This window comes from Brachyhypopomus gauderio, unplaced genomic scaffold (assembly GCF_052324685.1).
Source record: "Brachyhypopomus gauderio isolate BG-103 unplaced genomic scaffold, BGAUD_0.2 sc88, whole genome shotgun sequence".
Taxonomy (NCBI): domain Eukaryota; kingdom Metazoa; phylum Chordata; class Actinopteri; order Gymnotiformes; family Hypopomidae; genus Brachyhypopomus; species Brachyhypopomus gauderio.
In genome coordinates, this window is record NW_027506909.1 from 826,634 (window position 1) to 849,716 (window position 23,083).

Genomic DNA, 23,083 nt, shown 5'->3' on the forward strand with positions numbered 1-23,083 from the left:
TTGCTGGACATATAAAAAGGCCTGAAGCTGTGATGTCTGATAGATTCCACAATGTTCACACGTGCCTGGACTCAAGTAGGCAGAGCGTGTGGAGATGTTGATCTCCTGGAGGTGTTCCAGAGTCTCTGTGTGGAAGAGGCGGAGAACGGAGCCCTCAGAAAACGCCATCCACACCCCTCCCCCAGCACGCACCATGTGTGTCACACTCACCGATGGGTCCGGGTGAGCTTCAAAGCTCTGAGAACAGAGAGGAAAACAGGTTTGAGGGAAAGGGGAGAAAACAAAAGAAAACTGCTGTAGATAAAGGAGTGCGGGGGGGGGGGGGTAGCAAACAATATCAAGGGTGAAGGTAAAGCAAAATCCAGAGCTAGCAAAATAAATCATTAATAAAGTAAAATATTACAAAGAACACTCAAAGTAAACACTGATAAAGACTGAATAGAAATGAGTTATTCCTGAATGCAAAGTATTCTGCGATTTAGAAGACAGAAGTCATCTAAACTCCGCTACAAATATATGCTGGATTTGCAAAGACAAAGTCCATGGCTCATCTCTACACAGGTACATATGTCTAAAGAGGTTCTCATCTCAAGTTGAGTTCAGTTTCTCCTGGAGCCAAACTTCTAGAGCCAAATGTATTCCTGCTATTAAACAGGAGGGTGGAGGGGGGGGGGTGCACCTTGCAGCAAAATGGAGAGGTTGGCTCAGCTGTCAGAAGTGATCAAAGGCTTGCATACAAACAAGCTGCTGGGCTTCCAGAGACGATACCTTTATGTACCACTCCATCATAATGCACCTCACAAGTGAAGCGTGGTTAATATATTAAAAGCACACTTGCACACACTCCCTGACACACCCACAATTCCAAACCCACCCACCCCCACACACACACACACACACAACACTATAACCTCTACTTAAAGATAAGAATCATCATTGGTTGTACTGAAGCTTCACTGCGGAGGAAAGCTCAGGGTTTGAAAGGATGCAGCCGCCTCGTCTCTGTAGAATTGTTTACACCAACAAAAGATGTTTAGAAGACGCTAAAGTGACAGATCATTTGGAAGCATTGCACAGTGTTATCACTGTAGAGAGGATGATATCAACACAGAAGGTTTTTGCATATAAAAACAACATTTGTTGAAAAAGGAAAATTATATCTCCCCCTTTTCTGCATACGGCTGGTTTTAAGTGTTCAGGGTGGTGGTTAGCCAATACCTGTGTGCTGAAATCATAGACCTTGATGACAGTGACCTGGTTTGCACAACTGGCCCACACACACTCATCTGTGTTGAGAAGTTTGAGCACAGGTGCATTTCCAACCACTACTAATCTGCTGGAGTCTGGGTCCCACAATGCATCTGAAAGAACAACAGAGCTCAGAAGGACTAAACACAACAGTGTACACAGTGTAACAATGTAAAGGAGATATGGCAGAAAGGTTGCCTCATAAACAGTACATCTTGGACAACAAACTGTAAAATAACTAGAAATACATTTTACTTTTTACAATTACAATCAAGTTCTTCACAAGTGTGCTGTGTTAAAAAAGGACTTTATTACATGAAGCTTCTAAATATATTCATACCGCCTGTGATGCTTTATTTTAATTATTAACAGGCGATATGAATATATCTAACAGCTTTATACAGCAGATGTCCGTAAAAACTAAACTGAGATCTATGCAGTGCTGTATAAGAGTGGGTTCAGTCTGCTTATACTAACTTTGCATGGATAAGAAAGGTAAATGGTTTTCACTACTGGCTCCCCTCAGTATGTTTAAATGAAGTTAAAGCAATATTGAACTATTCAGATGAGACTGGCAGCAAAGTCCATGTTTAAGTTGGATCCTACAAAGAAATCTCACCTCCACTCTTCCTGCTATAAACCACAACTTTGCCATTAGTCAGTCCAGCAAAGAGGGAATTAGCAGAGTGTTTTAGGCACAGGACAGGACGGCCCTCAGGGTTACGGAATGACAGGAGGCATTGAGCAGCAGTGTCCACACTGCCATAAACTAGGATGCTGCAAATACACACACGCACGCATGGACACACACACACACACACACACACACACACACACACACACACACACACACACACACACACACACACACACACACACCCCCCCCAAAATGTGCTCAGGTTCATATTACCCCACTGCATAGCTGTTGAGAAAGCAATGAATATTCTTCATCAGTTAAACCCCAAATCAAGTGACTGAAGTAAGATTCTGACTCACTTGCCATTTTGCAACCCCACACAGATGGTGTTTCCAATTCTGGCAGGACCTTCTATGGCCTGTTCTTCGTCCTGTTCAGCACTGGGTTCCGTCACATACTCGAGACTCAGCACGGGAGAGCCCAGAGGGAAACTCTTCACAGAGCGTGGCGTGGGTCTGTTGAGCGAGAATATCTCCAACTGGCCATGGCTGTCATCTCCACCACTCGCAACCTAATCAGGATAAAGAGAAAGGGTGAGCATACGTGTGTGTGTGAGAGAGAATGTTCAAAGAGAGAGGGAGAGAGAGAAGGAGTGAGAGAAAAGGAGAGAGAGAAAAGGGTGAGCATGCATGTGTGTGTGAGAAATGTTCAGAGAGGGAGAGGGAAAGAAGGAGAGAGGAAAGGGTGAGCACGTATGTGTGTGTGAGAGATGTTCAGAGAGAGAGAGAGAGAGAGAGAGAGAGAGAGAGAGAGAGAGAGAGAGAGAGAGAGAGAGAGAGAGAGAGAGAGAGAGAGAAGGAGCAGGAGAGAAGGAGAGAGAAAACATTAAAAGGGTGATATCTAGATCTTTACTTGCTGGTAATTGCCATAGGTTTTAGAGAGAGAGAAGGATGCAAGAGAAACAGCAAAAACACAGCACACGTATGAATCATTTATCACACACCCTTTGATGCGTATGCTTTTGATGGGCATATCTGAGGTTGTTCTGATGCTGTTTCAAAAACCATTTAGTCTTGCTTACCCCATAATTATAAATATCATTCAAACCATTTGCATGGCAGATCTTTTAAGGTCACACCGCCACTGTAACGTTCAAGAGTTTGAAGAAGAGGAACTAAAAGCGGAGCTGCAGAGAGCCGAGCCTCTGGAGGCGAAGGCTTCATGAAAAAACCATCTTCACACATCATTGTTAAGGGTTTGGTCTCCCACTGCTTGTTCTTGAGCAGACAAGAGTGATTTGCAGCAGTGGAGGTTTTGTGCACGAGTGTTACTGAAGATCTTCAGTAGCGGTGCTCACCCAGAAGTAGCCCTGAGGTAGAGAGGTGCTAGCCGCAGAGAACCCCAGTAGAGCGCACTGCACTGGGTTGTGAAGGGCTGTCTGTAGCTGTGAACAAACAGAAGACATTGCTATAACACTCCTTCCAGCAACGCTCTATGATAACAGTATAGAAGGTCTGTCAAACTGTGTAGAATTTTGCAAATTGAAAGCATCATGCACCAAGTGCACCAATCATGCACCAAATTTTACACATCAGGAAAAAAAAAGTTTGGATGTTACCATGGAATTACATCAAAGGGCATATAGCTACATATAGCAGTCTTTTGTTGTTAAAACTATTAATTTATTTATTGGGGTGGCTAACATTCTCCATAAAATTATTTTTTACATTTTCTGGGTAATAAATAAATTAATAAAATCAAAAAAGATTGCACCACAAAATTATTACTTCATGTATGATCTGGTATAATTCTATTCCCATTATCTTAAGAGACAATAAAGTTTTTGTTATAGTGACATATATATATATTTCATTTTTACATTCAATCACTGTTTTTCACTGCACTGATAAAGAAATCCGTTTTATTCCACATTCATTCTGAGAGGGTAAAAAAAAAAACAGCCTCAGTTATTTTTGGACCTGAATATCATTTTGCTGTGTTATTTCATACTCCAATAATGCATCTTTTCTTAAGGCTTCATGTACATTGATTTTTTCCCCAGGTGCTATGATTGGCAAATAATAATGTCAGAGTTTATAAATACATATGTATGTATAGCTTTATAACCACAATCTACTTTGTGCTATCTTTACTGTAGATGACTGAGGATGATTACCAGATTGTAGTTCATCCTCTAGAAGGCACAACATCTTAAATGTGTGATGTTCTACAGGTCACAGAGGGATTCCACACATGGGTGGACAGTTCGTGTGCGCTCAGGGCTGCAAACTGACCTCATTCTGAGCCTTAGCCTGGACCCGCCCACAAGGCTGAGCTCCACCCACCTCCACACCCTGAGATAGGCAGGCCTCCAGGCCTCAGCCCAAACAAACCCCTGTGGCAAGACTGACACAATAAGAATCACAGGAAATGCAGTGGCTGCAAGAGCCAAGCTTGGATGTCGATGTCAATTTTTGATTCGTCATGTGAAATTTACTTTGTTTACACAGTAACTACACCATCAACAACTTTTCTCTAAGACTGAAGGCCCTATGCCAGGTTTGCCCTAAATGCCCCACAAAACTCATCTTTCACATATGAAGGTCAGTGTATTGAAGTAGAAATGTCCTCCAGTCCTTCCTATTATGACGCCTGTGTATCTGTTTCTTTCTGTGGGTCATTCTGAGGAGCCCTCAGCACTGCAATTATGTTTGTGTGGCTGGGGGGATTCTTGGTGGACTAGCTACTCCAAATGTCAGGACAACATGTTCGTAAAATAAAGCACAGGTATCACGATGAACTGGTATCGTTTTAATGTTGCCTAATTTTTTACATCTTCATTCTGCCGGCTGCCGTGATTGGCTGCAGGTGGCCCCACAGAATGCCTCTCGTTGTACGGGTATTCAAGCAGAGCTGATGCAGAGTTTGAGAAGCTAGACTTTAGTCGAAACCACAGTACTATTTACCCAAATGAACCGTGCTGGTTCATCTCAGATTACGTACTTCCTGAATGATGTTGATGGGTTGGTATTACTCAAGAGTTCCTGAAGCAGCATCTTTACTGAAGGAGTTTGTTTTATTGAGCCCTACAGTACCAGGGCCTGTACATTCATTCACTGTGTTTATTCAATATCAGTGTCCCGTTTCATTTGATCATGAAGGTTTGCTTTCTGAAAACCAGAGATGGACGTTCCAGGTTCAGAAATTAAAACTCATCCTCATGCCCAGGATTTTACTCAAGCTTGCTGAATTTTTTCTAATTAGTGCAAGCCAGGAAAATGAGTGGAATCAACACAATCCAGGACGCCTGAGCAAAATCTTGGTGAGGACTTTTACTTTCTGAACCTAGAATGCCTCTGCTGAAACACTGGTGCAAGATAGAGTGTGTTTAGGTGCAAGTGTTGATTTTGATCTTGTTAACGTGTGTATTTGTGTTTCAAGTTCATTTCAGGTTTCTTTCTATTCATGTGCCTTATTTATTTTGGAAAGGCTGAGGTCATTTGTCTTTTCTCTCTACACACTCTCACTCTCTCTCTCTCTCTCTCTCGTTCTGTCCAGTCTCCTCAGATGTTAAATCTGCTGTAAGTCTGGTACTAAGTTAAAATCTACAGTTAAGAACCCAAGTATTAAGCTATGTTAACCGCTTCTGTTGGACCTCCTAGACACATCAGAATGGCAGATACAGGGATGTGCTGCACATTGGCAGCATTCTGGCAGCATTCAGCTTTATCTGGAATTCATGTTCATAGGTTTCTCTTTGCCTCTGTTCTTGCAGAGTGAAGTGAGATTGTTATTGGCCTTTTCTAGCCCTGCTGAGAGGCAGTAGGTGAGACAATGACATTTATCTTTCTGCTTTATTAATGCAAATTCCACATGAAGACATCTTGAACTATACTTCACCTGACCTTACCACCAATTCACCATTATTCTTTAAACACGTATGCTTAACCATACATCGTCGAAGTATCTAATGAAACTGTAATGTTCTGGTAGTTTCTATATACTGTGTCTGTCTTCTCTTTGTCAGGGAAGTTATTAAAGTTGATTTCTCTTTGCTGCTTGCTTTGAAAATTCAGTGGTTTTAATAGAGCACATATAGCATTTTAATTCTTCTCTCTGTCTCACTCTTTGCATGCTGTTTGAGCCCAGCTGTTCAACTTATACTGCAAGCTGTCCAAAATGATAATAAAATGAAAAGTACTGAATGAAAAAGAAAAAAAAAACAGAATATGTTTCCAGCAAATGCTGATTCAGCAAATTCAGACTGCAGCTCCTCTCCTTTTGTTTTGAGTTTTTGTTTTTCTTGGCAATGCTGTCAAACACAAAGACAGTCGCCATATTTAGGCAGCGGCAGCCAAGTTCCCTCACATAATGGAGCACTTTCTGGTGAGGTCATCCATCTTATTACTCCACATATTAGGAGACACCACTCAGTCCAGGAGTCTGTCTACTCTGCTGGGGAGAACGCCCTCCAATACAGCTACCCTTTCAGAAGCTTGACTTTAAACTAGTACTACGCACAGTTTAGAAGATTAACCTGTTATATTAGCAAATACATTTGTACACTAGTTATATGTTATAGTGTAAATAAGTTTTATTTTAATAATACTACAGTCAGTTTTGCAGTTGTTGCTAACTCACCACAGACTTAACCACCATAGGAGACAAACCATCTCCCTTTACTCTTAGGGCCTCCAAAACTTTACATTTTATTGTCAAAAAGTATACTGTACGTATATATAACTGATTAACTGCTTACCTTATGAATATTCAATTAAAAGGGTTTACAATCTGGCTGTTGCATTTTCTAATACCTCATATCAAATGAAGCTAGGGATTTAAAACCTTTTAATATGGCGAGTTAATTTCATACCATATCCAAGTCCCTACAGACACTTTTACACAAAGAGGCTTGTCTGACAGGAACAGTCACTGGAGTCAGGAGTGGTGTGAAAATGGAAGAGAATCATCGAGAGACCAGCTTGGCACTAAATGAAGTGTGTAATTATTAAACACAAATTGCCTCTCAACTTCAGTCTAGCAGACAAGTTATTATACCAAGACTAATCATCAACCGGCAATATGTGTAAAAACTAACCCCCCCCCCCCCCCCCCCCCCAACAACTGCTCCTTTCTTAATTACAAGTAAATACAGTCAGCAATGGCAGTGTAATATAGTGTGTGCAGTATGCAGTAGAGCACCATGTAGAATGGTGAAGATATTTGGTACAACCAATGAGATTATGGACAAAGCATGGTTTTTAGCATTGCACGATTCATATAAAATCTGCAGGATAAAAAGTGAATGTGCTGTACAAGACCAGAGTGGTGGTGGTAATGCGGAGGATCCACTGACAAGGGCTTTTACTTCTATATTGAACTCTGTCGGCATTAAACAAAACGTAGTAGGACCTACACATTATCGAAATCATACCCTAGATCTAATATTAACGCGTAGATAATATAAACATACTCCCGCAAACCGTAGCAATCTCCGATCATTATTTAGTAAAATTCGATTTTCACCTTAACATAAATACCCGCCCGTCTCCTCGGCAGTGTATAAAGCGCTCAATAAATTCATCAACAGCAACACGGTTTATTGAAACCCTCCCTGACTTAACTGCTTTAGCCCACTCGCCATCCGATCCAGGAGAGTTAGATAGTCTAACCGACTACTTAGAGAATACCTGCAGATCAGCTCTAGATATAGTAGCTCCACTAAAATATAAAAAAGCTAGATCCAAAAAGCTCGCCCCATGGTACACCGACCAAACTAGAAACTTAAAACAAATAGCACGTAAATTAGAGCGGAAATGGCGATCTACTAAATTGGAAGTATTCCACTGTGCCTGGAAGGATAGCATTATTGACTACAAACGGGCACTCACTAAAGCACGCTCAGCATACTTAGCCTCACTGATAGAGAAAAATAAAAACAATCCTAGATTTCTTTTTAATACTATTTCTAAACTTACAAAAAATCAAGCAGGCACAGAACCTCAGATTCCAGTAAACCTCACTAGTAATGTATTTATAGATTTCTTTGATAATAAAATAGAGAATATTAGACAAAATATAAAACCCTTTATTAGCAATACAACTGGTATGTCATCTGGTTTGGTTGATATTGATTTAAATTACATACCGGGAGAAAAACTTGATGCTTTTCATCCACTCCCAAAATCAGAATTAGAGAAAATAATTTCTTCCTTAAATTGTACTACCTGCACATTAGACTCAGTTCCCTCGAAGTTATTAAAAGAGGTATTACCAGCTGTAACTGAACCTCTTCTAACTATAGTTAACTCATCCATTACAATAGGTCACATGCCCAAATCATGTAAATTAGCAATTATCAAACCTCTGATCAAGAAACCAAATCTTGATCCGACTGTGCTATCTAATTATAGACCCATTTCAAACACATCATTTATATCTAAGATCATAGAAAAAGCTGTTGCCCAGCAATTATGCCTATTATCTGCATAGGAATAACACATTTGAAAAGTTCCAATCTGGTTTTAGGCCCCATCACAGTACTGAAACAGCATTAGTTAAAGTAACAAATGATCTCCTCCTTGCATCAGATCAAGGCTATGTATCACTGTTAGTGCTTCTTGATCTTAGTGCAGCTTTCGACACAATTGATCATAGGATCTTGCTAGAAAGGTTAGAACGCTGGGTTGGAGTCTCAGGCACAGCCCTTTCATGGTTTCAGTCTTACTTAACAAATCGCTATCAGTTTGTAGAGCTCAATAATATTTCATCCAAACATACAATGGTTAAATATGGGGTCCCGCAAGGCTCCATCTTAGGACCACTATTATTTACATTATATATGCTACCATTGGGCACAGTTATAAACAAACATGGTGTCAATTTTCACTGCTATGCGGATGACACTCAACTTTACATATCAGCCAAACCCGATGACAAACTCAGTTTAGGAAAAATTGAGGCCTGTGTAAGAGATATTAAATGCTGGATGTCTCTAAACTTCCTACAATTAAATGAGGACAAAACAGAAGTTCTCCTTGTGGGCCCTAAGGCCGCAAGACAGAAAATTCCAAATTTAATGCTTAATCTTGCAGACTATCCCATTACACCTGGCACAGTAGCCAAAAACCTAGGCGTCATACTCGACTCCGACCTATCATTTGATAAATATATAGATAATACTACTAGGATAGCTTTTCTACATCTCCGCAACATTGCCAAATTAAGAAATGCATTATCACAGGATGATGCAGAAAAATTGGTGCACGCATTTGTTAGCTCTAGACTAGACTACTGCAATTCACTACTGTCAGGATGTTCAAATAGGAATCTAAATAAACTTCAAGTAGTTCAAAATGCCGCAGCTAGAGTTCTGACCAGAACTAGAAAATTTCAGCATATTAGACCAGTCCTATCAGCCCTGCATTGGCTCCCAGTTAAATTTCGTATTGATTTTAAAATTCTATTATTAGCATATAAAGCACTACACGGGCTTGCTCCTGAATACCTCCAGGAACTTATTTCCTACTATGAACCCCCACGTCAACTAAGATCACAGGGTGCTGGTCTGTTATTAGTTCCACAAATTAACAAGGTAACAGCAGGGGGAAGAGCCTTTTCTTATAAGGCCCCCCAGCTTTGGAATAATCTTCCTAAATGTGTCCGGGACTCTGACACAGTCACAATCTTTAAATCTAGGTTGAAAACCCACTTATTTAGTCTAGCGTTTGATAATTAATATCCCCCTTAGATAAAGGTACAGATCCAGGGGTTCATAGACGAAGGGTTTTATGGTAGACTGGGGTACTGGTGCTGTCATCCTGTCACTGCTCGTGGTCACTCAAGTTTGTTGACAGTGCAGTGGACGGATGCCATTGTCTCAGAATGCCCCCAAGCCTATGTTACCTTCTGGTTCTGCCTTTTTTTAGCTAGGCTGTAATAATTTAACTTAGTGCCGGAGTTGCTGCCACACTCCAGAAATGTTTATAATTTTACCTGTCCTGTATATGTCCTCATACAGAGCTAATTTTCCCTGTTTCATTTCTCCACATGGCTGCCCGCCTGCTTGAGGAATAATGAGATGAGGAGAGACAAGCGATCCATCCTGGCCGGCCACCTCCTGCCTAACCGGATGCCTACACCATGATGGACATTATTACATATTTTTCGGTCTAAATTGACATTATTGCATCTTTTACATTCTGTCTACATTCTGTCTATATTGTTGTTGTTGTCATGGTGACCGGTGTCGGCCAGAGGAGGATGGGTTCCCCCCCTGAGTCTTGGTTCCTCTCAAGGTTTCTTCCTCATGCAAAAAACTAGGGAGTTTTTCCTTGCCACTGTCGCCTTTGGCTTGCTCACTGGGGGCTAGGACTCGGCACTTGTAAAGCTGCTTTGTGACAACAACTGTTGTAAAAAGCGCTATATAAATAAAATTTGATTGATTGATTGATTGATTGGTGAGGGTGAAATGTGTTGTTGCAAGGGGAAAGTCCCCACACCACCTCACCCTCCCCAACACCACCTCACCCTCCCCCACCCCACCTCACCCTCCCCAACACCACCTCACCCTCCCCAACCCCACCTCACCCTCCCCACCTCCACCTCACCCTCCCCACCTCACCCTCCCCAACCCCACCTCACCCTCCCCAACACCACCTCACCCTCCCCAACCCCACCTCACCCTCCCCAACCCCACCTCACCCTCCCCCACACCACCTCACCCTCCCCAACACCACCTCACCCTCCCCAACACCACCTCACCCTCCCCACCACACCCTCCCCAACACCACCACACCCTCCCCACCACACCCTCCCCAACCCCACCTCACCCTCCCCAACACCACCTCACCCTCCCCACCTCACCCTCCCCAACCCCACCTCACCCTCCCCAACCCCACCTCACCCTCCCCAACCCCACCTCACCCTCCCCAACACCACCTCACCCTCCCCAACCCCACCTCACCCTCCCCCACACCACCTCACCCTCCCCAACACCACCTCACCCTCCCCAACCCCACCTCACCCTCCCCCCACACCACCTCACCCTCCCCAACCCCACCTCACCCTCCCCAACCCCACCTCACCCTCCCCAACACCACCTCACCCTCCCCAACCCCACCTCACCCTCCCCCACACCACCTCACCCTCCCCAACACCACCTCACCCTCCCCAACACCACCACACCCCTCCCCAACACCACCTCACCCTCCCCCACACCACCTCACCCTCCCCAACACCACCTCACCCTCCCCACCCTACCTCACCCTCCCCAACACCACCTCACCCTCCCCAACACCACCTCACCCTCCCCACCCCACCCTCCCCAACACCACCTCACCCTCCCCACCACACCCTCCCCAACACCACCTCACCCTCCCCACCCCACCCTCCCCAACACCAGCTACAAGCATTCAGCACTTTGATATGCAGGTCTCCTCTCCTCCTAGACTCACTCAGTAGGAATGAAGCCCTTTTTCATCTAGAACCATCTATTCGGGCCAAGGTTGTTCCTCCTGTTTTCGCCTCTATGCAAACACCAGGCAGGGTCATTAATATGTGCATTAATTAGTCAGTCAGAATTGTTTAGAATATGGTGTTATGTCAGAAAGTCTCACTTTCCGTCTGAATCCAGTGAAACGTTGCATGCAGAGTCAATGTGAAACAAAAGTCACAAAATTCATATTCACAAGGCAATTTCTGTGTTGTTTTTGTTGGTGTGTTTGTGGTTAGGTTTCTATTTACAATTCCAAAATTTTGTTTGACACCTCAAAACTAAATTACTGCTCACTACTCTTCACTTGTCTCGGTTTTTACCTGCATTTTATTAATTTTTTCAGTTTTTCCTGTCAGCATTTGCAGGGTTGAGTTGCAAAAGAAACAGCTATGTTTACTGCTGCATTCCTATGGCAGAATCTCCACCCTATTCTGGATAATCAGCTCCCTGAGCGACCCAGTAAAGCCGTGAACCAATTGCTTCAATCTCCAATAAAGCCACATCCCGTTTGCCTCCGTCTCCAACAAAGCCCCTGCAAGCGAGCTGCCCCCCCCAGATCACACCTTTACACAGAGGGTTCACAAGTGAACTCATCAAATGCGATCCACCATGGGTCTGCACTTCCCACAACACCTTCCGCCGGCCAAGCTGGTTTGTTCTTCCATTTCTCTGTGCACTTTGGTTTCTCCTCGGCCAACAGCTTCCTCTTCAGTGTTTATATTCTATTTAATGTCAACGCTTCATCATCGAGACTCTTTGGGGAAGTGTGAGCATCATGAGAAAATCTATGAATCAGCTGCATATCAACGACTGCCAGAACCTGCCAGTTCCATCAGAGTGGATCAATACTGACCCATATTTTTATACAGTTGAATGAGGATAGAGCCAAAATAGCCCCTAGTCTTGTACCATTTGACCATTTGTACCATTTGACCATTTGTACCATCTTGGGAGGCAAATGTCAAAGCGTTTTTCAGGTCACAGCAGTGCAAGGTTACAAAAACAAGCTATTCTTTTGTAGTCAAGAAAAAGCCACTTCCATTTACAGACTCCGAAGGCATCGCAATTAATCCAATAAAACCTTGTTCACAACAGCAGAAGTACATTCAGTTTGTCCTCATGCACCACCTCCAAACCAACTGCTAAGTGGGTTGAAGAAGACCCAGAGTTCCACACTGCAGCTCACCTTTTGGTCCTGTGCCTTGGGAGAGAACACAGGCACACGGCAGGCCAGCAGCGGACACCAGAACGGAGGTTTGGTCTTCTCATCATCTTCTGCACAAACCCAGCCAGGCAAGTTCTCCTCCCCTGCACACGCACGCACGCACACACGCACACACGGACACACACACGCACACACGGACACACACACGCACACACATACGCGCACACACACGCGCGCGCACACACACACACACACACACACACACACACACAAAGCTTAGCTTACCCTCACACCGACTTAGATGTACAGTTACAGAAAATGGAGAGTCAGAGAAGAATAAAGAGAATTTTTTTGAGCAGTAACATCTTTCTGATGTCTCCTGGACTACTTACTTTGAGCAATTTTAGCTAGATGCAAGCGATTGACCCATGAAATTTTACTGATGGGGCTGGGGGTATTGAAAAGGACTGTGAAACTGACTGGACGCCCAGACCTGTTGTGGAACACACGGAAACACAGCAACAGACACACACACACACACACACACACACACACACACACACACACACACACACACACACACACACACACACACACACACACACACGCATGCACGCACGCACACAAACACAAATGGAAGAGTCCATAAGAGACCATCAAATAAGCTGTCAACAACGGTTGCAAAGTGAAATGTTAAAAGCTCCAGGAATAATTTGTCGTTGCATCCATAGAAGCACTTTGAGTAAAGGTCATTAATAAAATAGATCTGTCTGTTGTGAGAGAGAATCGGTAAGCAGTTCAAGAAAACTGCAACACTGTTTAAATCATTATGGTCTGCAGTGGCACGTTGCTTAGCTGCAATACCCAGCTGCTAGAAAATCTGTCCCTACCAAAGTTGGGGTACTGAAGCCAGTTTCCACCTGATCCATTTGGCTGAGGTAACCACACAGCTGCAGCTGGGCATCAACAAACCCTCCTGTACCCAAATCATTCCAGCCAATCACAATCACTGTACATTGTTCAACAGAATGAACGTATTTCGCGAGCCTCTCCCATTTGGTCACATCCAAAGGCGTTTGCCACAGAGGCCCCATTTTGCCTCGACCACGCCCACCGTGGGGGTGGGGTGGGGTTGGGGGGGGTTTGGGGTGGGGCTGGGGGGGGGTTGGGGGTGGTTTGGGGTGTGGGTGGGGGGGGTAATGTGGGGTGGGGTTGGGGGGGTTTTGGGGTGTGGGTGGGGGGGGGTATTGTGGGGTGGGGTTGGGGGGGTTTGGGGTGGGGGTGGGGTGGGGTAATGTGGGGTGGGGTTGGGGGGGTTTGGGGTGTGGGTGGGGGGGGGGGGGTAATGTGGGGTGGGGTGGGGTTGGGGGGGATTGGGGTGGGGTGGGTGTGGGGTAATGTGGGGTGGGGTAATGTGGGTGTGGGGTAATGTGGGGTGGTGTTACCCCATCACTACTCACTTGTCAGGCTTCCCGGGCACCATGAGCCTCAGACGGCATTTGTTGGCACACTGGATCTCGTCCTCTTTAATGCGGATGAGTCTGTGCAGGGCCAGGCACCAGTCCTGCGCCACGGTGGTGTTGAGATTCTGTGCACACACACACACACACACACACACACACACACACACACACACACACACACACACACACACACACACACACACACACACACACAGGGGAAGAAGACAGCTGTCAGGGAAACTCACCACCAGTTAACAAACTCTTCAGTGCGCCATCTATTGACTGTTTGACAGTACTGCACGAGGCAGATATAAAGCAGAGTGAGTGAGTGATGCAGACATAACTACCAGGGAAGAATTGGAGTGAACCCAATATATAAATGATCATTTTGCACAGGGCTGATACACATACCTGATAGGCTCCTTGAAGAGTGCCCACCAGAAGTGTGACCTCCTCCACCACAGACAGGTCATGCTGCAACTCCTGCAGCTCCTGGTACAACCTGGGCGGCCCCAGAAACAGCTTACCTAAAACACACATGACCTTCCATCACCATCAGCCTCCGTTATCAACTTCTCCATCGTGCTCTTCTTCTATCTCCATAAAGCACATTCCCATTATTACAGTGTGAGACGCATGTGCATAATTAGTTAAAGCCGAAATGCTGTAAGAACGAGTGTGAGAGTGTAAAATATGCAGCGAAAAAAATATCAGCGAAAGTAGCTCAACAGTAAGTAGCTCAACCCCACCCCGTTCGGCCAGAGGAGGATGGGTTCGCCCCTGAGTCTTGGTTCCTCTCAAGGTTTCTTCCTCATGCTCTTAGGGAGTTTTTTCTTGCCACTGTTGCCCTTGGCTTGCTCACTGGGGGCTAGGACTCGGACACTTGTAAAGCTGCTTTGTGACAAAAATTGTTGTAAAAAAATGCTATGTAAATACATTTTGATTTGAGAAGAAGGACTAGGTATGTACAGGAGAAATGTGGTCTGTGCAACTATTGTGGCTGTAAAAACAGCCCAAGGTTTGCTTGTTCATCCACTGATGTCTAAAGTTACATAGCATATTCGAGTTCATTTTATTTCTATAGCAGATTTTAAAACACAAAGTGCTGTACATAAGCTACAATAAATAAATATTCCTCACATCCATTTCCCACCTGTAAATGTGGCATAAATGACATACAATATTCACAAACATAATGCATTAAGCTTTTCTCAAAAGCCAGAAAATAAAAGTACATATCAGGCTTGGATTTTAACAAAGGACACAGTTAAAGCTTGCCTAAGGTCAACTGGTAAACTGTTTCAAACTGTTGGTGCTGTAGATGAAAAAGCATCAGTGTCTTTTCTGCGTGAGCCCAGATCAGACAACAGTTAGTAGCGGTTGTAAGGAGGATCTTAGAGATTGTAGAGCAGTGGTTGACATGTCTACAATACATGTCTACAATACTGGAGGCAAGTTCATTTTGAGCTTTAAAAAAAATCAATAAAACTTTATATTGTATTCTGCATGGTACAGAATGTGTAGGTGTTTTAGTTGTGATATTTAATACCATAACTATATTATATATTTCCCTACAACCAAGTATGGAAAATGTGCAGAAGAATGATTAATGTGTGCAGAAACATAACACATTATCTGACTCCAAAATATAGTTGCTAAGAATCTAAAAAAACACACTTCTCAAATAGCTCAGTACAGGTTATAAATTATACCGAACCAACTTTATGAAGTTCCTTGCTATAAACAATAGCCTGCGTTGTCAGAGATTTATCATAAATATGCACAGCAGATGGGATACTTTATAGGGAATTGGTGTTAGCATATATTTACCTTTATCTGATACTAATTATGAATTCATCTGGCCCACTATAGCTATGACCAAGGGAAACTGTGGTTACACAGTTAAGCAGATTTATTCAACAACCAACAAGATATTAAACAAGAGAACAAGTATTCTAAATTAAAGTAACACAAGAAGATACCCAATGGAAACAGTAATATAGACCAGTGCAGGGTGCCTCACAGTGCAAGGAAAGAACAAGACCGAGTGAAAAAGAAGAGAAAAGAAGAGAAGAGAAGAGAAGAGAAGAGAAGAGAAGAGAAGAGAAGAGAAGAGAAGAGAAAAGAAGAGAAAAGAAGAGAAGAGAAGAGAAAAGAAGAGAAGAGAAAAGAAGAGAAGAGAAGAGAAGAGAAGAGAAAAGAAGAGAAGAGAAAAGAAGAGAAAAGAAGAGAAGAGAAGAGAAAAGAAGAGAAGAGAAAAGAAGAGAAGAGAAGAGAAGAGAAGAGAAAAGAAGAGAAGAGAAAAGAAGAGAAGAGAAGAGAAGAGAAGAGAAAAGAAGAGAAGAGAAAAGAAGAGAAGAGAAAAGAAGAGAAGAGAAGAGAAGAGAAGAGAAAAGAAGAGAAGAGAAGAGAAGAGAAAAGAAGAGAAAAGAAGAGAAGAGAAGAGAAAAGAAGAGAAGAGAAAAGAAGAGAAGAGAAGAGAAGAGAAGAGAAAAGAAGAGAAGAGAAAAGAAGAGAAGAGAAGAGAAGAGAAGAGAAAAGAAGAGAAGAGAAAAGAAGAGAAGAGAAAAGAAGAGAAGAGAAGAGAAGAGAAGAGAAGAGAAAAGAAGAGAAGAGAAGAGAAGAGGCCCTACACCTCTCCCTTTTATACCACCCAGCATATCAAAGGGACAGCAGCTATAAAAACCAGATTATCCAGTGGGAACCAAATTGATGTTATGGTACATTTGAATACAGAGTACATTTACACACTGTGCCCATCAGCCTCCATGTGTTGCCTCCCATGGTTTAACGCAGGACCAACAGATCCTGTATCTACCACTGGAACACCATGAACATCCTGTCACCATTACAGAAGCTATGCTAGATGCTAATATGGGGGTAATATGGTTCCTTTTCTTTCCGCCCATAAGAAAATAGGCCAAGGCATTCTGAACAAACTGCAAACTTGTCAGAGATGCTTATTCCAATATACAAGGTGTTACAATAATCTAGGTGAGAAGAAATGAACTTTTTCTAAGTTTTGTGGGATACGATGGTTTAATTTACAGATTTGTTCTTAGCTGGAAAATGCTTCTAATGATTAATGATTTGTCAAATTTAAAATTCTACATCAAAATAGTTTTTTTTTTTTTTGCATGGGATTCAAAATAAGAGGTAAGAAATCCATGGTCTGCTAGACAGCTCGGTGTTAATGCGCCCAATATAATTACTATCATCTGTGATTAACATTTAATTGGAGAATATTATTGGCCATTCACTTGTTAATGTCCCTGATACATTGAGCCTCTTCAAAAAGCACTGATCACCAGGCCTCGGGGTAGGCACAACTGCAAGTCATCAGCATAGCCATGAAAGGAACTGTTATATTTATGTATAATTTGTCCCAACAGTAACATGTACATAAAATATAATAAAGACCTTATGATTGACCCCTGAGGGACTCTGGAATATGTAATGAACCAGTCAAGCACCCTTGATACAAGCACAGCATGGTACACGTGGTACACAGTGTCGAACACACACACTTAGGTCATGGGTTAAAGCAAGAAATTTTCATTTGACTGAAAAATTTTTCCTGGCAAAAGACAATGCCAGCAATTACTGAAAATGTGGTGTAGTTGGGACACGGCCTCTTTTGCCTAATTCTACACAATAAACACATTTATAAAGTATATTTATCTAAACAGCCTGTGTAAGGAGAGAAGAGAGAATGAACACCTGAGCAATAAATGTACATAAATGTGTATTTAATGGGAGTTATCTGGGGGTCCTCTTCCAGAAAATTATTTAAAGATCAAGTCAAATTTAGTGAATCCTGGTGAGAGGTATGAAGCTCTCTTGTTTTTATCAGATTCACCATCGCAAAAACATAAGCCGTAAGATTACCTGCTTTAAGTAGGTATGTTACAAAAAAATTAACACCACTGGATAGAGCTTTTAAATACAAACAGAACAACACCATCCATGTTAAGCCTGGTTTAAGCCTTTATACTTGACGCAGCACGAGTGGCGTGAGCAGCGCGAGGGTCCGCACGCCGAAAATGACGTAATCGCGGTGGCTCCACCCGTGCGCGAGAGCCTCGCAGTCGTGCACCTCTCGAATTTTGTAACTTCGCGCGCACAGCGCTTCAGCGCAGTGAACCAAGTCATGTTTGCCGGGTTCATACACCTTTATAAGGTGGAATTAAAGCACTTGTACGTCACTTTCAAGGTCCATTTTAACGCGTTCTCAACGTTAAATTTAATTAAGTTAAATATTTATACATATACTCGAAATTATTAGAAATAATTCGCTTTTTATCACATTTTTAAATTGTGGTTTATTTTCAAAACGCCCAATCTTAACGACTTCACGTTCTCTCATGTTTCGTCCTGGAATTACAAGAGGCTCGTATTTGTTAACGTAATACAAGAGAACTGTTCAGTCAGACAGATATTTGTTGTGAAACGAAGTAGTTACATTTTCAAGCATTTTAAAGTACTTTAGCCTAAATTCCAGCACTAATGCAACATTACAATTGGTCAGGTAAATGTTCATTCCCCTGTTTTTGAGAGGTGTTTCTTTATACTACCACATATTGCTTCGGACTACACTGCAAAAAGAATGTGACGCAGCAAGTAGCCTCCGCCGTTCGCGCAGGTGTACAGAGTCGCGCGCTACGATCACGCCAGGCAGGAGGGGGGTAAAAACTTTTCTACGTAACATCCGCAAATCTGAAGGCGGAATGAACCGCAAGTCAATCAAATGACACCGCCATCATCCATCCAGCGCTGATGAGCGCCAGTGAGAATCATATTTCGGCCACAAAACAGATAGCACGCGCGTGTGTTGTTTATTATGATTTGACGGATTTTTTCCCCAAAAAAATCAAATGACGGAAATCCGTCGTAGTGACGGAGAACTTTAACCCATGACTTAGGTCCAGCAAAACCAGAAGAGAATAACTGACAAGAATTCACAGCACGTAACCAGTAACAGGTCACTTTTAAGTTCATAGTTTATGTATTATGTGGTAATCTATAACAGGACTGAACAACTTCATCAAAGTTTTTTTTCCCCAGTTTGTAAGCTGATTAAAAACACCTGCATGTCTCTCATTTGTTCCCATGGAAACTTTTGCTCTCGCAGTTCTTATTACGAAATCACTTTTTTCCACAAACAATAAGCCTGACTGAAGCGGTATAAAACATTTATAGGTTTATAGAGAGTTGAAGGCAGAGATTAACAATTTATGCATTGTTTCCAGGCTGCAGAAGAGGTGAGGGTGTGATCACCTAGGAAACCGTCCTGACCTTGAGTCGTCGAGGAGCTGGGGCGTATGGATCCGCTCAGTGAGAAAACGCCGTCGTTGTTTGAAGGGTTCTCCTGCCCCACCTCTACCACCTGCACCTGGTACAGAGGGGCGCTCCACTTCACCATGTACTTCGGGCCGACTGGCACCAGACTGCTAATATCCGGAGGGCCCCTGATGGAAGACAAAGGCACTGCTTATAAAACGTTTCAAGACTGTGACAGAACAAAGCCCAAACTGTGTTAAGACACAGTGCTGGATCAGAGGGGCTCCAGAATGGTTGTGATAGGATCTCAGGAATAAGAATAAGTCCATGTGATTAACTGGCTTCTCAGAGAGCATAATAGGCAACATGGTGATCAGAGGAAAGTGCTGCTCTATGCATGATCCACACCGAGATTAGATTTGTGGTGCTGTGTAGTACCACTCTTCAGTGAAGTGCTACGAAATCACGCTGATCACAGTACTTTAAAGAGTCTATAAGCCCAGTGCGCAATGATCTGAGAATGATCGCAGGACACAGTTACCTTGGCTCATCAGTGATGTTCTCAATTCCACTCTCAATGTATCTACATCATGTTTAAATGGAAGAATAAAAGAATGTAGCAGATGGGAACCACAAGGCCTCGAGTTCAAATGATGTCGTTGTGGAGCATATTTGGTTCTTGAGAAATGAGAAGGTGCAGGATCACCAGGAAACACTCCGTGAAGGCCACTCACTTGAGATTGATGTTCGCACAGACCAGCGTGTCATTGAGGAGGAAGACTTTACGTTCTTTGGACTTGAGAACTTGCCCCTTCTCCCCATACACCGTCTCGATCAGCGTTTCACAAAGAATCAACTGCTTCTGTTCTGAATTCAGCTGCTGTAAATGCAAACCAAACACATTACACGAGCATGTTAGAAATGCAACATAAAATTTTTTACAACAGATTGTGCAATAGAAACTGCAGACAAGCATACTGCTAAACTCCCAATTGTTCCCATCTGTAGTGACTGTGATCCTCTAACAATGCCTATAAATTCTGACCTTCTATTCTCTCCAGTCACCAAAGCCTGTGAGGATGAGCTACTATAATCTTGGGGAATCCACACAATTGCTTTGACTTTGCTCATTAGTTTCTGGAGACTTGGCAGAGCCGTTTTTTTTACTTTTCTCACCAGTGTGCAGCTGCTATGAGAGGCAGGAGCACCCTCTAGTGAATAGCAAGCACCATAAAGACACCATTTAAGAGCAAACACCTCTCAGCCCCCGATGAACGCAAAAACCATAACTGCATCAGTGCATAACCTAGATCATCAGTCCCAGTCAAATAACCACAGCACCAAGAACAGGCATTATTACTTTTCAGCTGGGAACAAATAGGAGTCAATGATGTGCGTGATGGTTTGAAGTTTAATACCACTGAAATAATATAAGATCATTCAAGCGAAGAATGGATTTATGGATCTCGATGAGCCCAGTTAATCTCATATATTCCAACGTCTAGAGGTAACACGGCCCTCAATAAAATGTCCCCATCTTGGCAAAGTGGGTATTTAATATATTTCTGGGAGGAGGAAATATGGAGAGAATTCTCAGAGGGACGACAAGCGCCCGCATCTCATCTTCTTCCTGTCGGCCCACTAACTAGTCTGCCAACGAGGAGGCGCGTGGCAGGGGTGGTCGAGCGGCCCTGTGGCCCGGCGGAGGCCCTGTAGAGGCCCGGTGGAGGCCCGGTGGGCGCTGTGGGTGCTGTGGGCGCTGCGGGTGCTGCGGGGCACGACCTTGCTGAGGGCGCGGTCGCTGTTGCTCCGTGCCAGCTGCTGGATCTCGCAGAGCTGCTCGGCCAGTCGCTTCTGCTCATTCAGCTTCTCCGCCAGCGTCTCCAGCTCGGTCAGGGCCAGCTGTAGTGGCAGCCTGTCACCGTGTCCCGCAGGGGTGTTCTTCAGCATGTCCTGAACACACACACACACACACACACACACACACACACACACACACACACACACATAAATAGAGACTAGCCGTATAGCCCCATCATTCATAGAAATGACAAATTCAAGCTTATTTCATACATCATCTTGTCCTAAATGAACCGTGACTGTATAAAAACAAGCGGAGGCTGTCAGCTGTTAATGTGTATGCAAATGTGTTCAACACTCATGATTCCATTGAAACATGATCGAAGGAGGAGTTGTATATAACTGTCCTTTAACTGCTGCACTGGGGTAACTGGGGTAGGGAGTTTATGGGTTGGGGGTGGGGGGGGGGGGTAGGGAGTTGGTGGGTTGGGGGTGGGGGGGTAGGGAGTTGGTGGGTTGGGGGTGGGGGGGTAGGGAGTTTGTGGGTTGGGGGTGGGGGGGGGGTAGGGAGTTTGTGGGTTGGGGGTGGGGGGGGTAGGGAGTTTGTGGGTTGGGGGGGTAGGGAGTTGGTGGGTTGGGGGTGGGGGGGTAGGGAGTTTGTGGGTTGGGGGTGGGGGGGGTAGGGAGTTTGTGGGTTGGGGGTGGGGGGGTAGGGAGTTTATGGGTTGGGGGTAGGGGGTGCTCATTAGATTATGCCTTGTTGCATGTTGCTGAGGGATTGTAAAAGGATTACGAAGTGTAGTGGTAATCTCATCCAGTACACAGCATGCTTAGACAGGCTGCCTTCCACAGCGCGGGGTATAATTCTCTGTTTCAGTATGGTGGTGTCTTTCGTAGGTATGTCTCTCTCTGTTTCACTTCCTCTAAACGGTATAAGGAGGTTTTAGGAATTCAAAAAAAAGGAAAACGTTCATGTACAGTCCTTGTGAGTATTCTCTCTGGTAGAATCCTATCTTAGTGGTGTCCTTAGACTCTAGTGTCTAGCATAAGCATTTCTCCCATAGAGACAACTAAGCACTATTGGAAGTTGCTCTGCACAGCAACATCTGCTAGATACTATTTATGAGGTGTTGGAGTTTTAAAAAAATGTTTGCAATAAGGGAAGGATAAGGGTGTGTGTGTGTGTGTGTGTGTGTGTGTGTGTGTGTGTGTGTTCGCGTGTGTGTGTGAGTGTGTGTGTGTGTGTGAGTGTGTGTTCGCGTGTGTGTGTGTGTGTGTGTGTGTGTGTGTGTGTGTGTGTGTGTGTGAGTGTGTGTGTGAGTGTGTGTGTGTGTGTGTGTGTGTGAGTGGGTTCTGACCTGCAGGAGAAGTATAAACTGAGGGAAACGCTGGATTGGTTTCACCATGAGGCCATAAAGGGTGATTCTGTCTGTGCTGGCAGCTTGTTTCTTCTGAGCATCAGATGAGTGTTCCAGCATGTCAGGAATGACAGTGTCAGTCGTTACATTCAAATTCACATCATCTGTTGTCTGAATGCATTTTAGGACAACTTGGCTTTGAATTGGTAAGCAGTAAAAACACTAGGAAAAGAAATTCACCTTGAGAAATTCCAAGAATGCTGGTTTAGACATACAGGCTTTCTTGATTAAAGCCATCGCATTGGTGAAGTTGTTAACGTAGTCACTGTACACATCTAGAACCATTGACTTGGAAAACTATGAGAAACAGAGATAAACATTCGTAAACACCTGCACGCACACACACACACACACACACACACACACACACACACACACACACACACACACACACACGCACGCCCACACACACACACACACACGCAGACACGCACGCCCACACACACACACACACACACACACACACACACACACACACACACACACACACACACACACACACACACACACACACACACACACACACATAATCACAGAGCTTGTGCACATCACACATGTTTAACTGCAGTTACACTC

General features: G+C 43.8%; 1 protein-coding gene across 5 annotated transcripts in view; it reads right to left on the reverse strand.

Annotated features, from left to right (window-relative positions):
* arhgef10lb (Rho guanine nucleotide exchange factor (GEF) 10-like b) overlaps nucleotides 1–23,083 on the reverse strand; it is a 36,179-nt gene that overhangs the window by 1,590 nt on the left and 11,506 nt on the right. For 4 of the 5 annotated variants that reach the window (XM_076991928.1, XM_076991927.1, XM_076991929.1 and 1 more), the window contains 14 exons: nucleotides 22,688–22,804; nucleotides 22,448–22,540; nucleotides 21,072–21,242; nucleotides 20,024–20,169; nucleotides 19,287–19,477; nucleotides 14,421–14,536; nucleotides 14,007–14,134; nucleotides 12,939–13,039; nucleotides 12,568–12,689; nucleotides 3,243–3,329; nucleotides 2,245–2,456; nucleotides 1,868–2,025; nucleotides 1,219–1,361; nucleotides 66–237 (listed from right to left, as the gene is read on the reverse strand). In XM_076991928.1, coding sequence (XP_076848043.1) covers nucleotides 66–237; nucleotides 1,219–1,361; nucleotides 1,868–2,025; nucleotides 2,245–2,456; nucleotides 3,243–3,329; nucleotides 12,568–12,689; nucleotides 12,939–13,039; nucleotides 14,007–14,134; nucleotides 14,421–14,536; nucleotides 19,287–19,477; nucleotides 20,024–20,169; nucleotides 21,072–21,242; nucleotides 22,448–22,540; nucleotides 22,688–22,804 — 1,957 coding nt within the window. The remainder of the gene's footprint in view (nucleotides 1–65; nucleotides 238–1,218; nucleotides 1,362–1,867; nucleotides 2,026–2,244; nucleotides 2,457–3,242; nucleotides 3,330–12,567; nucleotides 12,690–12,938; nucleotides 13,040–14,006; nucleotides 14,135–14,420; nucleotides 14,537–19,286; nucleotides 19,478–20,023; nucleotides 20,170–21,071; nucleotides 21,243–22,447; nucleotides 22,541–22,687; nucleotides 22,805–23,083) is intronic. The other variant, XM_076991926.1, reaches the window with a different exon arrangement.